Source organism: Mirounga leonina, unplaced genomic scaffold, assembly GCF_011800145.1.
Source record: "Mirounga leonina isolate KUSES-001 unplaced genomic scaffold, KU_Mleo_1.0 Mir_178, whole genome shotgun sequence".
NCBI lineage: Eukaryota > Metazoa > Chordata > Mammalia > Carnivora > Phocidae > Mirounga > Mirounga leonina.
This window is the reverse complement of record NW_023270464.1, coordinates 24,683,881-24,699,563: the sequence shown is the minus strand read 5'-3', so window position 1 is coordinate 24,699,563 and position 15,683 is coordinate 24,683,881. Positions and strand designations below refer to the sequence as shown.

The following is a 15,683-nucleotide window of genomic DNA, read 5'->3' as shown; positions in this document are numbered from 1 at the left end:
GCCCCGCCCCCACGGGGGGCTGCCTCCCCGTCCCGCCCACACGGGGGCTGCACCGCCCCGCCCACACGGGGGGCAGTCCCCCGCCCCGCCCACAGGGGGCTGCCTGCCCCGCCCACACGGGGGGCTGACCTGCTTCCACCCGCGCTGCCCACTTCGGGAGGGGTGGGCAGGCCCTCCCAGCTTTTCTCCGACCTCGGGGGCACACATCCTGCCCCACACCTCCCCCCCAACGCCGTACTGACCCCATTCTTGCCTTCCCCCGACTGGTGCCCTCCCCTCCCTCCTCTTTGGCCCACCTCCCTTCCCTCCACTCGCTGCCCCTTGCCCGGGGGGCGGGGCCCAGGTACCTCTGACCTGTCCTCTCCGTAGTGAGGTGCAGTACGTGGTGCTCCAGAACGTGGCCACCATGTCCATCAAGCGCCGGGTGAGCACGTCCTGCGCTCGCAGTCGGAGGAGCGGCCCCCGTGGGTGTGGGCGGCCCCGGGGAAAGGCAGGACGGGGAACGCCTTAGCTGTGCAGAGCGTGGCAAGGGGGACCCCAAGCGCAGGAGGATGAGCAGGGCCTGGAGCCTGAGGGCCGCGGAGGGAGGAAAACCCGGTGAACAAAGACGCGGTCAGACCTGAGAGGGAGGTGGGAGGACAGTGCTGCGGCAGGATCCTGCGCCTGGCGTCAGGAGAGCTGGGGCCGCTCTGGAAACGAGGCAGGTCTAGGGCTGCGATGGAGCTCCCTGGGGCTGCCTCCCTCCTGCCAGGGTATGTTCGAGCCCTACCTGAAGAGCTTCTACATCAGATCCACCGACCCGACCCAGATCAAGATCCTGAAGGTGAGTGATGGACAGACGTGCAGGCCGCCCTTCCGCCTCCCCCCCACCCCCGCCGACCCTCAGATATCCACAGTGGCCACCGTGGCTCAGGAAGCCGGGCCAGTGAGAGTGGGAAGGGAACTGCCCTTGGCCTATCACCTGTTGGACATCTGCCGCTTTTCACATGTAAAGTAACCCGATTTTCATAATAAACTCAGGAAGCGCACATTATCTCCATTTTATAAAAATGTAGACCCAAGTCCCTAGCCCAGAGTCAGTCCTGCTGACTCTGGAATTCCTCCTTTGCCCCCGCTGTGGTCTCCTGTCTTCCACTCACAATGTTCTTTTCCCCATACATCTACTCCCTCAGGCTTTCACGCAAATATACACCCACAGAAGAAGTGTCAGGAGCCCCTACCCACATTCCATTCTGCTCTGCCTCCTCATTACTGAGTAATTTCATTCAGCAGCAGTTAATCCTGACTCTCTGAACATCTACTATGTATCAGTCACAGCTAGATCTAGGGGTACGAGAGATGGCAAACTCATCAGACACCTTGCCCTTTGGAGCTTACAGTTTAGTGGGATGAGGAGACACTGAGGAGCTAATCACAAAACAAATGTAAAAACCCACTTGAGAAATAAGGTAAGAAAGAGAAATGCAGAGGGCTGTCAGAGCATAGAGTAGGAGGCCCTGATCTAGTCGGGTACCAGGGAAGCTTTTCTCCAGGAGGTGAGGCTTGAGCTGAGGCCTGAGAAATGAAGGTGAATTGTCTAGGCAAATGCAGGGACAGGAATGGCAGGAACTGCTTCACACAGAAGAAACAGTATATGCAAAGGCCCTGAGGCAGGAAGAGGTCTGACGAAAGGCCAATATGACTGGGGCATGGAGGGCAAGGGGGAGAGCAGTGTGAGAACAGAGGTAGACGGGGGTCGGCTCATATGAGGATTTATAGACCACGGTAAGGATGTTGCTCTTTATCCTAATAGCAATAGGAGGCTTTGTTTTCAGTGGAGGTGGAGAGGTGACATGCTCATGCTGTCCATAAGCACACTCTGTCAGGGAATCCACTTAAGAGGCAAACTGGTCCTCCTGCATTTTGGACAAGCTTCACAATCTGTCATTTTCTTCATCAGTTTAAGGGTGATGCAGGGCTGTGCGTAGGATCGTTTTCCGGTCTGTGCAGTGTGTTTGGAATGAGGGGTTATGAGAGCACAGAAAGCCCACTGGCCACCCTGCCCATTTTCTGCCTCCCTGCAGCTGGAAGTGTTGACCAACCTGGCCAACGAGACCAACATCCCTACTGTCCTGCGGGAATTCCAGGTATGGGCCAGGGCCCAGCTCCCAGGAGAGGGACCCAAGAGAGTTGCCCTGCAGCACCCTGTGCTCAGTGACAATCATCCTGATGGGCCCCCCTTCTCTTAAGAGCCGGAAGCAGAGAAACGGTTGTCTTTGACCCCCTCCCAGGGCCTTCTGCTGGCTTTGGGCCAGGGAATCACTGCATGATGGGTAAGGGTGTCGTTCCCTCTCCCAGAGTTTAGTCTGGCATGACGAGTTGTTGAATGAGGGGAGACAGCCTTCCCGGAAGGTGACCCCTAAGCCTGCAGAATCACGGAGGGTCAGTGCCAGCAGGGGGTCACTCTGTTGTGGTGTCCCACAGACCTACATCCGCAGCATGGACAAGGACTTTGTAGCCGCCACGATCCAGGCCATCGGACGCTGTGCAACTAACATAGGCCGAGTCCGTGACACCTGCCTCAATGGCCTGGTGCAGCTGCTTTCCAACCGTGACGGTCAGTGTTTGTCTGCGTGTGCAGCTTTGATGAGCAGAGGGCGTCCGCCTGTCTGTCCGGGCACAACGCACGTTCATTGGTCCGTCCCCCTCAGTTAGCGTCTAAGTGTTGCTACGTCTCTGAGGGCCACTGGAGAAGTGTGGGGGGCTGTGGAAGAGAGCCGAGGGTCTGGGGGTACTGCAGGCGTGGGCGCCCCCTGCGCATGGCCGCCTGACCGCCCCGGGGCCACCTGCTCATTCCCCACAGAGCTTGTGGTGGCAGAGTCCGTGGTTGTCATCAAGAAGCTGCTGCAGATGCAGCCCGCACAGCACGGAGAGATCATCAAACACCTGGCGAAGCTCACAGACAACATCCAGGTGAGGGAGTAAGCCCGCTCTCCCTCCCATCCCAGCAGCCTCCCCGTGATTTTAAAACCCTGTAATTAAACATTCTAGCCTTAATAAAATCAACTTCCGTACCTTCCATACTGGCTCTGAAAGGTCTGCTAGTGGAAGGCGGGGGGGGGGGGGGGCCCGGTGCCCCTCACGTGTTGCCCAAGATTCGCTTTCCCCTTGAGGGTCCCTCGCTGAGCTCCAGGGTCTGTACCACCACTCATGTGTTCTCTGAAGCTCTGGCCGAGCCTGGCCGATTGACAAACCTTGTGTTTTTTATTGCACTGCTAAGTTGAAACATTCAAATAAGGCATTCCTTGAAGATTCAGGAAGAATAACGTGGAAGTAGAATGCTAGAAAATCAGTCTTGTAAACCAAACCAGGACTGACTTTGGGGCTTGAAGGTTCTGCCCATGCTAGCGAACCCCTAGGGGAGAAGGGAGACGCTGCCCAGGAAATGCTCACCTTTTAATCTCTTCCACCAACCCCCTGGCCCATTTCCAGAGAACCCCACAGTTCATAGGCCAGCACAGATGGGAGGAATGCCATTTCCCTGGCAGGCCACGTGCCCACCCACATGTCCACACGTACCACGGTCCTGACCCCTCTCGTACACCCGCAGGTGCCCATGGCCCGAGCCAGCATCCTGTGGCTCATCGGCGAGTACTGTGAGCACGTCCCCAAGATTGCACCTGACGTCCTGAGGAAAATGGCCAAGTCCTTCACAGCAGAGGAGGACATTGTCAAGCTGCAGGTCATCAATCTGGCAGCCAAGCTCTACCTGACCAACTCTAAGCAGGTGAGGATTGAGAGACACCCCCTGACATGTGCTAGGCCCCGGGATTGGTGCAGGCAGTAAGCTGTGGGCCCTCACCAGGCGGGTGTGGACTCCAGCATCTCTTTCTGAAGAGAGAGTTCAGGACAAGTGTCTAGTGTATCTCGGTAACTGGTGTCCCCTAGTGTCCAGCTACTCTGAGGACCCAAGGGCCGGTAGGGGTGGTGGCCGAGGTTGGAGGCTCTCCTGTGGGGCTGTGACCTCCAGTCTGCCTGTATGAGTGTCCCTACCTGCTGCCTTTGGGACAATAGGGCCGTAAAGAACCACAGCGGAGTAGGACTGAGGGAGGGGCCCGTGATGACGGGCACTGGGGGAGGGGACGCGTATCCTAGGATATGAGGTCCGTCCTTCCTCCCAAAGCTTAGTGGTGTTTGGCCAGTCTGTGCCAGGGATTATGAGGGCAAATCTCTGCTTGGTCTGGGATGGTACTGGAGTCCATTGTCATTCTCAAGGTTAAAGGTTATGAGATATACCATAGCCGAGGGCGTGGCTCAACGAGGCTGGAATATCAGGATATTGTTAAGTGTCCAGCAACCCCTGAGAGGGTCCCAGGAGATTCTCCTAAGAATGAGGTGTAATGTGCAGTTTTCAAGGTGTTGGAGAGGCCAAGCACTAGGACACTTCCCACACTCACTGCCCCTCTCAGTTAGGTGAGGTAGGGGACCAAATCCTGCCTGCTGCCTGTGGTTGTAAATAAAGTTTTATCGGGACACAACCATGTTCATTCATTTGTTTATAGTATATGGATGATTTTGTGCTACAATAGCAGAGTTGACTAGTTGTGAGAGCCCATATGGCCCACAGAGCCTACAATAGTTAATTTCTGCCCCTTCTAGAAAAAGTTTGGCGAGCTATAGAGCCGAGTATCTGGGCGGGCAGCTGAGGTCAGCAGCATGGCTACACCCTGGAGGCGGTGACGTCCCTGCCCGCCTGCAGGTGGCCTCCTTGCCATCCCATCCAGTCTTTGGATGGAGCATTGTGTTTCTTCAGTGGCTCCCTTGATCCCTGGTGGCTCTGGTGGGCCCCCGGGACTTAAGGTGGGGAGGCAGGGCCGTCAGGGGCTGGGACACTCGTCAGGAGGTGGAACAGGCAGCAGTCACGCATGGGAGCCAGGAGGGACGGGGTCTGTGAGTGTCAGCGTGGTGGGAGAAGCAGGCTACAAAGAGAAGTTAGAGCACTCACTGAACTAATATTTGTGTGCCTCCTTTGTTCAGAGGGGAGGAAAGAACAGGTGGGAGGAACATTTGAAAAGATGAAGCCATGTGGGTGGGGAGCCACCCAGATGGGCTGAGGACCCAGCGGGACTCCTGAGCCCCTGGATGGTGATGTGTGATGTCAGGTCGTTGTCATAAGCCTGGGTGTGTCCCCAGTTCCTTGGGACGGTAGGACTGAGACCCTGGCTTCTTGCTGGCTGTCAGCTGGGGACTGCCCTCAGTTCGAGAGACCACCCTCAGTTCCTCGCCAAGGGGGTCTCCCAACACAGATGCTTATTTCTTCAAGGCCACCAGGAAAAAAGTCTCTAGAGCAAGTCTTACATAATGAAATTCAATCACAGGATCATGTTACAGCCCCATCACCTTTGCCGTAGTCTGTTGGTCAGAAGCGAGTTTCAGGTCTTGCCCACACTCACAGAAAGAGGATTACGTAAGGGCATGAGCACCAGGAGGCAAGGATTGTGGGGGAGGACCTTCAAATCTGTGTGCCACACAGATCTAGAGCCTATTTTGATACGTGAGGTCAGGATGTATTTTGTTTTCGCTTTTTGCAGAGCCAGTGTCCCAGTGTGATTTAACAGGTAGCTGCAAGGTAGGGGGTGTGTTGACATGGGTTCGTGAAAAGGAGTCCATGTTCCCCACGTAAAAGTCCCCCCTGGAAGCTGGAGCCCACTGGTCCGTGGGAGCCTTGTTCCGTTCTTGGTGCCCTGAAGCAGGTCTCTTAGGCCCTCTTGAGCTGCCCGTAAATCCTGCCCATCCTGGCTGAGTGAGGTGAGGGTCTTGGTGGTACAGACTGGATGCTAGGATTTCTGGTGAATGGGTCCTTGGGATGGAGAAGCGTAAGGAATTGTTATAAGCAAATCCTGCAGTGACAAGGAGGGTGAACCAGCCCCTTCCTATACTGGCTATTGATATGCAGTTAAGGCTGTGGACAGATGGATCCAAATCCTTAACACTTCTTTCCAGAACTAGTCAAGGACTTGGGGGAGGGAGAGAGTCTGATCAGCCAGCTGGGAGGGCTGTAGAAGGGAATCAGCAGCATCTTGGCAATGGACCATGTTGATAAGGGCATCCAGCAGCCATGACCAGTCAAATGATGTCTGGCCCAGGGAGGGGAAGGTCTGTGATGAAGTCCACTGCAAGGTGTCCTGGGGCTTATGGCGCTGAGAGTACTTATCTGTGATGGCAACAAGGTTGTAGGCACTGCTACTGCTGGAAGGGACTGAGCTGAAGGTGAGTCCACCAGCGTCCCTGTGGGCTGTGTCCTGGGTACGAGAGAGTCACAGCAGCTCTCTAGCTTCGCCACGGCAGCAGCTCTGATTCTCGGCCAGCATCTGGGGCTCTGCCCCTCACGGACATCTTCCTGACGCTCCCACTGGGTTACCTGAGTCAGCCATGCCCTCGGCTGGATGTCCATAAACCGCAGGAGGACCAGGTTGGGTTCCGGACTCCCTCCGCTGGTTCCTGCTGCCCTGGGCACTCTGGCTGTGGGGACATGAGATCTGTGTACTTGGTGATTCTGACTGTCTTGCTCATAAGAGGCGGAGACCTGAGTGGGGGCAGCCGCCTTATGTCAGCGGGAGGTGGTGCGGGGGAGCTGGTGGGTGGCCGGCTCTGGCGGGCCCAGGCCTAGAAGCAGCGCTGACTGACTCCTTAACCTGAGAGAAGTCACTTCTGACTCCGCTTCTCCTCTGGAAGTGGGGGCAGTCGCCCCTACCTCGCAGAGGGGCTGTGACGTTACATGAGATCGTGTGAAGCACCTTACAGAGCACACGGTGCTAGAAGGCCTCCGTGAATGACGTCTGCTGCCTGTCATGCTATGAACGCAGGGCAGAGTAGGCCAGGATCAAGGCAGAAATCAAGATTTTGGGTCCTGGGATGTGGCTGCTTCCATTGTAGACAACGGACCCCACAAGACTCCAGCAAACCCATAGGCAGCTGCAGTTTGCTCTGATCTCATTAGAACCTTCTAGGGGAGGTCATGGCCTCTGAGACTCTGGGCTGCTCAGAATGTACCATGTGAGTCAACGGGGCATGAGGACAGCCCCTGCCAAGGGGATCCCCCTGTCCTTCCCCCTCTTCTGCTGTGTACTTTTCCTCTGTGTGGTGGATGCTGGGAACTGTGAGATTTCCAATAGGATGTTCCAGACCTCCACTCAGCCTGGCACCCCACAGTAAAGAGGCTGGCCAGGCCTGGAGTAGGCGGGGTAGGAGCCGGGCCTGGGACAGGGGGGACAGTGGGGACCCCAGCCTGAGGAAGAATGGAGCCCACCGCCCAGAGGGAGGAGATTCCAAAAGGGCGACCTCTCCTGCGGGGCACGGCTGTTGTCGGAGCTGGGGTCGGGAGCAGGGCCAGGGACGTGAGGGGAAACGCAGAGTGGTACAACAACAGTGAGGGAGGGAGTTGGTGGATGCAGCTGGCTGGCAGGTGTCCGCTTACAGAATCTGCTACAGGCCCCCGCCCCCCATGTCCCCACCTCTCGTCCCCCAGACTAAGCTGCTGACCCAGTATGTGCTGAGTCTGGCCAAGTACGACCAGAACTATGATATCCGTGACCGAGCACGCTTCACCCGGCAGCTGATTGTCCCATCAGAGCAGGGGGGTGCCCTCAGCCGCCATGCCAAGAAGCTCTTCCTGGCACCCAAACCAGCCCCCGTCTTGGAGTCATCCTTCAAAGGTGGGAGCTGAAATCAAGGGTGACCCCCCGGGGGTGGGGGAGGAATTAGCCAGGACCCCAGCCCCAGACCATGCCCCTGAGGTCCCAGTCTTAGCCAGACATCAGGACTACTTCTGGAGAAATGCCGCCCCCCACCCCCAGCCCACCCCTTCTGCCCGTCCTGCAGCACCTGGGGCTTACTCACCCGCTCACCCACAACCAGCACCAGCATCCTCTTGCCTGAGCCCCCGCCCTCCCAGCCAGCATGGGCTCCTGGCTCCTCTCCTGTCCCGCTCCCCCGTCCACCTCCCTCCCTAGCCGCCACTTTATATCAAGATTTAAATACCAAGGGCCCAGGAAGGCAGGAAATCAAATAGCGTTCAGAGGAGAGGTGTATGTTTGTAAGGGTCTTGAGAAAGAAGTTTCCAGCACTTGGGGCTGTCACTGGAGCTCAGCCCAGATGCTGGGCCCTCAGCCTGGCCTCTGTCCTTGGGCTCGTCTCCTGTGACCGGGGCCTGGAGAGAGGCCGGGAGGGGAGGGTCCTCCAGCTGGCTCTCTGGACCTCAGAACCTACACAGGCGGGGAGCCTCCTTCACAAAGCTCGGTTTTCCTGGGTGTCTTTCTGTTCTACTTTTTCTCTTCCCTGGACCTCAGGAATAGGGAGATTCTGAGGGATGGGACAGATTTGAAAATCTCCCAGGAAGGAGGAAGTCCCTTTCTCCTCCCCGAAACCATCCCCACTCTGTGTTACCCTCCGATACCACAGGCTAGACCTCTGGTCCTGACTCCTTCCCACTCCCATTCAGACTGCACACCCCTCTCCATGGGGTCCAGAGCCTGACCAGGCATGTCTCCCCCACTTGACCCAGCCTGGTCAGCCTCTTCCTCACAGTTGCTATTCTCATACCAACCAGGCCTCCTTCCCAAGCCTGGCCAAGACACACAGCCCCATTGCCCGGGAAGAGAAGCCGCACTCACAGGTCTGCCTCCCCTTCAGGCAGAACCAAGCAGAAGGACCAGCAGCATCTCTGGGCCTCGAGCCCCCACTCCGCGGTCCCACCTGCCCCCATCCCTCAGCCCGTGCTCTAGTCAGGCCAGACCACCTTGTCTTCTGGCACATGGCCCTGAGGGTGCCTTCAGGGTGGAAGAACCCTAACAGGACACAGCCGCTGCCTTCATCTGCCTAGATGGGGGGGATCCCAGCCAGAGTCTCCACCCCATCTGGGAGATAACTCTCCCAGGGCATTTCCTAACACCTCCTCCTGGCCTGACCTCTAATCCTGCCCCCAGACCGGGACCACTTCCAACTGGGCTCACTGTCCCACCTCCTCAATGCCAAGGCCACAGGCTACCAGGAGCTCCCAGACTGGCCAGAGGAAGCTCCAGACCCATCTGTGCGAAACGTGGAGGTCAGCGGGGGTGAAGGGTTGAGCTGTGTGTGTGTGTGGGGGGGCAGATAGCAGAGAGCCTGGGCAGTGCTGGCCCAGCCCTCCTGACACCCTCCCCACATGCAGGAAGAAGATCTCTCCCTTATCGAGACCCACGTGGGCCTGCTGGGCGAATACGCGGAGGTCCCCCTGCCCGTGTGCCGTGCTCTCTCCCCCCACCCCATGCTCCCCCTCCCCTTCCCCTTGTGTGCTACACCCTGCTTCTTCTTTGGTTAGCAGTGCTCCCTGCGTCAACAGCATCCCCTCCCCCCATTATTCTCTCTTGGAGACTGGACCAAATAGGGCAGGGTGCAGGGTAGAAGCCTCGTGCTTTCCTTCCTCCGCCTCAACCATGATTCGATGCTCCTCTTGCCCCACCCCCATTTCCAGGTACCTGAATGGACCAAGTGCTCAAATCGAGAGAAAAGGAAGGAGAAGGAGAAACCCTTCTACTCGGACTCTGAGGGGGAGTCAGGCCCCACAGAGTCTGCAGACAGCGGTGAGGAGATCAGCAGAGCTGGGGACTCTGTGCCCCTGCTCACATGTGTTTCACATGGTTTCACATGTGCACGGGGTTGCTCACCTGCTTGTGTGGACCTGTATGTGTGGGGGTGGGCCCGAGGGATTGCACGTCCCATACGAGTCCATCTGTGTCCTGGTTGCCGGGTGGCATCTGGGGCCGGAGGCAGCTCAAGGGGCTGCAGCTTCAGTGCTGAGTCAAGGCGGGATCCCAGGGCACCCGCTCTGGACCCAAGGAGGTCTGCACACAGGGAGGGGCCCTGAAACCATTCCTCCGTAGACCCCGGGTCCGAGAGCGCCTCGGACAGTAAGAGCAGCGACCAGAGTGGCTCCGAGGAGTCTAGCAGTGAGTCTGAGAGTGAAGACCAGGAGGAGGAGAAAGGGAGGAGCAGTGAGAGGTAAGAGGGGAGCCAGCCAGGTGGCTGGTGGGGTTCAGGGGTCTCCTCTGGAAAAGAAGGGGGAATGTTCAGCCTTAGCCCCTCTCCTAAGAGCCCCCACACTTCCTCCTGATCTGGTGGGGCCTGCAGACCCCCAGGGCACTCCCATGATGGCTGCTTTGGCTGGCTGCAGGGGACCTCTGCTGGGCCTGCCCCCTCATGGGGGCAGCGTGGAGAAGCAGTCTGGGGCCAGGGGCCCAGGCATAGGGGCCCACGTGCGGGCTCCTCTGGCTTGGACCCCCTCTCCCCCCTCCCACTTTCCTGGGCTTCTGCTCTTCTGTGAGGCAAGGAGATGTGTCCAGGCTGGGCCTGAGCCCCATTTGCCCCCTCTCCTCCAGTGAACAGAGTGAGGAGGAAGGTGGGAAGAGGAAGATGAAGAAGAGGAAGAAGGTGGCCGAGGGACAAGGAGACGATTCATCCTCAGATGAGGGCAGTGGTTCCAGCAGTAGCTCATCAGAGTCTGAGAGGACATCAGAAACAGAGGGGGAGCAGGTGGAACCTGCTCCTTGGAGGAAAAAAACAGTGAGAGCCTTGGCGCAGGAGGGGGGCGCTGGGCTCATGGGCCAGGCCCAGTCATCTCCCCACCATCTAGAATAGACCATGGTGTCATCTACCCAACCCAGAACAGGCCAGGTGCTCTCCTTCCGCACCTGCATCCCATTTTCTCTTTCAGCCTCCCAGTGGCAAAAGTGCCCCGGTAGCCAAGGAGATCTCCCTGCTTGACCTAGAGGACTGTGAGTTTGGGGTAGAAGTCACCGGGGGAAGGAGACCTCGGGAGGGTGTAAGAAAGTCCATGGGCGCTCTGGATTAGGTTCCCCAGGACTCTGGGTAGGAGGAGCAGACAGAACACACTTCTGGGTTGAGAGGGTAGCAGGACAACCTCCCCAGGTGTGGGGTTGGGATCAAGGAGCAAAACCCGCCTGCTTGTGCTTCGCTGTCCGTGGTGCTGAACTGTGTGCTCCCTGAGCTCTGGGCTCCCTGCTCAACCCAATCCAACTCCACGTTGCCCCTCCGTCCTCAGAGCCTTCCTCATCTACTCCACAGTCACCCCGCCCAGTGTCCAGCCTGTGTCTCCCTCCACGATTGTGTCCACCAGTCTGGCTACTGACCTGGAGGGCCTGACCCTCACAGACTCCCCACTGGTGCCCTCGGTAAGTGGGGTGCAGGACTGCTGGGTCAGGGGCACATCTCTGTGGTGCGTCCTATAGTGTGGATTTGAGTGTGTGTGTGGGGGTGTGATGTAGGGGATAGCGTTGAGTCCCCATTGCTCGATGACCCTAGGTGAGGACAAGGCGGGGACAGGCTCTCTCCTTGTTCATTTCCATACTGGCCCTCCTCCTCCTCCCCTCCAGCTGCTGAGTCCAGCGTCAGGTGTTGGGAGGCAGGAACTGTTACACCGTGCAGCTGGCGAGGGGCTGGCTGTGGACTACACCTTCAGCCGCCAGCCTTTCCCGGGGGACCCCCACATGGTATCTGTGCACATCCACTTCTCCAACAGCTCTGATACCCCCATCAAGGGCCTGCACGTGGGCACCCCCAAACTGCCCGCCGGCATCAGCATCCAGGAATTCCCTGAAATCGGTATGGAGGGCCTTGGACATGGTGGAGAAGGAGGCTCGTGGGCAGAGTCAGTCTTTCTGTGGCTGCTGATGCCCCCTCTGTGCTGGGCCAGGCTGTGTGGGTACAGAGAGGGCATCTGATATCATGCCCTGGTAGACAAGATGGACTAGGAAACAAGCAAGTCCGTGTCAGGGCAGAAGATGCTTGAGGCCTTGGTGATTTCAGGACGGACTTAAATGGGGTGAGGGACAGGGGGAGGAGGGTACTTAGATTTAAGGAGAAAACCAGGAACCATCTCCAAAGGCCCAGAAAGCCAGGAATGCATGGAGGGGTGGTCAGCTCTGGCACCTATCGGGTGATGGTGTCCCCCACTCTCCCCCTCTCCCTGCCTCATCCCCACAGAGTCGCTGGCACCTGGAGAATCTGTCACTGCTGTAATGGGCATCAATTTCTGTGACTCAACCCAGGCGGCCAACTTCCAGCTGTGGTGTGTATCCAACTCATGGTGGGGTGGAGGGGGGGTGGGGGGCCTGGGGAGAAGAGGGAGCAGAATGGCAGGGATACATCATGAGCTGCTGGGTTCGGAAGCCATCCCAGGCCCTCAGATCTTCTCTCTTGCACTCTTGTTGCCTCCAGGCAAAGTGGGAGGTGAGGGGCAAGATGCTGGCCTCATTTCCTCTCCCTCTGTCTCCTCCCACCCTTCCCAGTACCCAAACCCGGCAGTTCTATGTCTCCATCCAGCCACCTGTTGGGGAGCTGATGGCTCCTGTGTTCATGAGCGAGAATGAGTTCAAGAAGGAACAGGGTGAGTGCTCCCTGGGGTCGACAGGGAGGGGGCTCAGCACCATCCGCTGGGGCTCAGGCAGCTCACAGTGCCATCATGCTGGAGGAGCCTCGCCATCTTCAGACAGAGGGAGGCCTCGTAGCTTGTGCCTCCAGCAGAGGCTTCCCAGAGGGTGGGACACTTCAGTGAGGCTTTGGAGAGAGTGGGACTCAGCCAGGCAGAAAAGTCTAGGCCAGCATTCCAGCTTGGGGAAATATCATGAGTACGTGTGGGTGAAAGTTTCCAGCAAGAGAGAGGAGTTTGGTTTGGAGCTCAGGAGTCCGCAGCACAGAGGGGTAGTCAGAACAAAGCTGAAAATGAGATGTCTGGTCTAGTTTCTGGGAGCCTTGATTACTGTGCTAAAGGATTTCAATCCCAGAATTTGAGAGCTGGAAGGGGATGCCAAAGTTATCCGGTCCGCCAACACTGTGAGGGAGATTAGCACCGCAGACCTCATTTTCCTAGCAGCGGAGGGGTCCGTGAAGGTGTCTGAGGAAGGAGCCAGGTTCAGACCTCAGCTTCAGCAAGGGGAATCCGCAGCACCCGCAGCTAAGACCGCACTGGGAGAGCCTGCAGCAGGCAAGGAGGCAGGACAGCTTAGGTGGGAGAAGCATGGGGCTTCATGAGTCCTGGCTCGAAATTCTGACCCCACCCCTCACTTGGTGTGTGACCTTGGCCTAAATCCTGTGACTATGTATAAGGCTACTGCAGTAGATCTGGTGAGAGATGGTGAGGACTGGGATGAGCGCCTCAGCAAAGGCATTGCAGGGCTGGGGCGGGTCGTGGTGCTGAGAAGGGGGCAGCCGGGGGCCGCTTGCTGCCCTGAGGAGGAGGAGAGAGAGGTGTACGAGGATGGCAGGGTGGCAGGGAGAATGGCAGTGCCCTTACCTAGACCGTGAGTCGGCAGTCTTTTCCTGTAATGGGCCAGAAAACAGATGTTTTAGGCTTTGTGGGCCGTGTTGTCTCTGCGACAATTGAATACGTCACAGATAAACGTATAAATGAATGAGTGTGGTTATGTTCCAATAAAATTCTATTTACGGACACTGAAATTGGAATTTCATGTGATTTTCATATGTCATGAAATATTAATCTTTTGATTTTTCCCCCCCGACACTTAAAAAATATAAAATGTGGGGCGGGCCATATAGCTGGTAGGCTGGATTTGGCTTGCAGCCCATAATTTGCCGAACCCCTGGTGCGGAAGAAGGAGGAATGGGCTCAGCAGGGGAGGAGGGAAGATCATGGTTGGTTTCAGATCAGCTGATTGTGAGGTGCATGTGGGAAGTTCAGGAGGAGTACTTCAGTAAGCAACTGCAGATGCGGGTCTGTGCCCCGGAAACACCTCTAGGCTGGAGTCATGAGCACAGAGGTGAGAGCTGGAGCTGTGAATGAGTCACATGCTCTTGGGAGAGAGACGAGTGGGAAGGTGAGGCCAGGGAGCGTCCTTGAGGAAAACCCACGGAGAAAGAGGGGAGGGGTAAGAGAAAGAGCAGAATGAGAGGCGGAAGGAGACCCCGGGGAGAAGAGAGGGCAGAAGACTGCCCTGGGGTGGGGTGGCTAGGCCAGGACGACCCAGACCTTCTGCTCCAGCAGGTGGGAGGTGGCTGCCCACGTCAGAGAGCAGGTCATTGCAAAGGGGGGACAGAGGCCAATTGCAGTGGTTGGGAGGAGACGGGGGCTTGAGGCAGTGGACCCTGGGGAGGGAGACACGGCAGTAGCATGATAGAGAGGACTTTTTAAGGACTTGGAGACTTGGCCATGGGGAGAGTAAAGGTAGAGGAGCAAGAAAATGTCACTCATCAGGAAGGAAGGGGATGAGGGCAGCAGGAGAGGGAGGCCTGTTCTCAAAAGGAGAAGAATGGGGGAAGCAGCAGGGGAAGGATGGAGGGGCTGCAGGGAAGGTGGCAGGAGGGCAGGCGGAGGATGTTACACGCTGGCCCTGAGTGTGAGAGTGGAGAGGAGAGCTCGGGCCTGCAGAGTGAGGGGTTGTGGGATGCTGTGAATGTCTGGGGGGCTTCAGGAGCCCTGGCCAGGTTCGGAGCTCAGGCCGCAGGTGAAACGAGAGATCCACCTCTGAGAGCCTCACGTCTCTGCTGCACTCTGGCCTGTCTGGTGAGGACCAGTGCCCTGACCAGGAGTGTAAGAGCCACCAGGGATGTGTTTGTGAGGACTCAGCTTCCAGGAGCTGGGAGGGATTTGAACTTGGGTTGGAGGGCCAGCCAGGAAAGACCAGAGCATGTGGGGGCTGGGGTGGAGGACACTGCTTTGAGCTGACTGGCCACCATGTCCACTGGTCCCTCCCTCCCAAGGGGCGGTAGCCCAGAAGTCTGACAGTGGAGAAGGGCCAGATCCGTCTTTGGTCAACAGCGTGGATAGAGCTCGGGGAGGGGGGGGGTAGGGTGGGGAGGCTGGCTTCCTGAAGAAGGGTGTAGTCCAGGACAGAAGTAGCCCCTCCTTAAGCCCGAGAGATTCAGACCTGCTCTTAGCATGAGACCTGTCCAGCTTGAGGGGACCTTGGTGGAGGATGCTCCGTGGACAGACTCAGGTGCCAGCCTCTAGACCCAACATGGCCTCTGCCCTCATCGTGACCTCTGCCCCCAGGAAAGCTGACAGGCATGAGCGAGGTCACAGAGAAGCTCACGCTGCCAGACACCTGTCGGAGTGACCACATTGTGGTGCAGAAAGTGACTACCATTGCCAACCTGGGTCGTGTCCCTTGTGGGGCATCTGATGAGTACAGGTATCGGCCACCAGCAGAGGGGAAGAGATGGGCTCTGGGGAGGCCTGCTCTGCAGCAGGGTCCTGTGCCCCGAGGCTGAGCCCCTGCCTCTGCCCTCACCTCAGATTTGCAGGCAGGACGCTGACCAGCGGGAGCCTGGTCCTGCTGACCCTGGACGCCCGGCCCACGGGAGCTGCCCAGCTGACCATCAACAGCGAGAAGATGGTGATCGGCACCATGCTGGTGAAGGACGTGGTGCAGGCTCTGACCCAGTGATCCCCCGGGGCTGTGACCTCCTTGACCCCTGCTTATCTCTCCTCCGTGGCATCTGGGCTGTTAGCCCGCTCCCCCCACCCCCCGCCCTTTTCTCTCTCTTTTCTCTTTCTCTCTCTCCTAGCAGATTCCTCATGCCAGATAGCATCCGGGGGGGGCCTCTTGCCCTCCGGTCATTACCAGGCTCCCCACACCCCGCCATGGGTTCCACAGTGACTGGTGCAGAGGTTGCTGGTGGCTGTGGCCCTG

At 57.9% G+C, this 15,683-nt stretch overlaps 1 protein-coding gene across 2 annotated transcripts in view; it reads left to right on the top strand.

Annotated features, from left to right (window-relative positions):
- Positions 1–15,683, top strand: part of AP3B2 (adaptor related protein complex 3 subunit beta 2) — a 29,834-nt gene extending 14,151 nt beyond the window's left edge. The window contains exons 9-27 of one of the 2 annotated variants that reach the window (XM_035024227.1): positions 370–424; positions 752–823; positions 2,064–2,126; positions 2,464–2,596; positions 2,843–2,952; positions 3,590–3,766; positions 7,508–7,694; positions 8,964–9,082; positions 9,188–9,244; positions 9,491–9,599; positions 9,900–10,017; positions 10,395–10,578; positions 10,730–10,790; positions 11,101–11,207; positions 11,409–11,637; positions 12,019–12,103; positions 12,324–12,421; positions 15,044–15,182; positions 15,287–15,683. In XM_035024227.1, coding sequence (XP_034880118.1) covers positions 370–424; positions 752–823; positions 2,064–2,126; positions 2,464–2,596; positions 2,843–2,952; positions 3,590–3,766; positions 7,508–7,694; positions 8,964–9,082; positions 9,188–9,244; positions 9,491–9,599; positions 9,900–10,017; positions 10,395–10,578; positions 10,730–10,790; positions 11,101–11,207; positions 11,409–11,637; positions 12,019–12,103; positions 12,324–12,421; positions 15,044–15,182; positions 15,287–15,437 — 2,254 coding nt within the window. In that variant the 3' untranslated portion in view covers positions 15,438–15,683. The remainder of the gene's footprint in view (positions 1–369; positions 425–751; positions 824–2,063; positions 2,127–2,463; positions 2,597–2,842; positions 2,953–3,589; positions 3,767–7,507; positions 7,695–8,963; positions 9,083–9,187; positions 9,245–9,490; positions 9,600–9,899; positions 10,018–10,394; positions 10,579–10,729; positions 10,791–11,100; positions 11,208–11,408; positions 11,638–12,018; positions 12,104–12,323; positions 12,422–15,043; positions 15,183–15,286) is intronic. The other variant, XM_035024228.1, reaches the window with a different exon arrangement.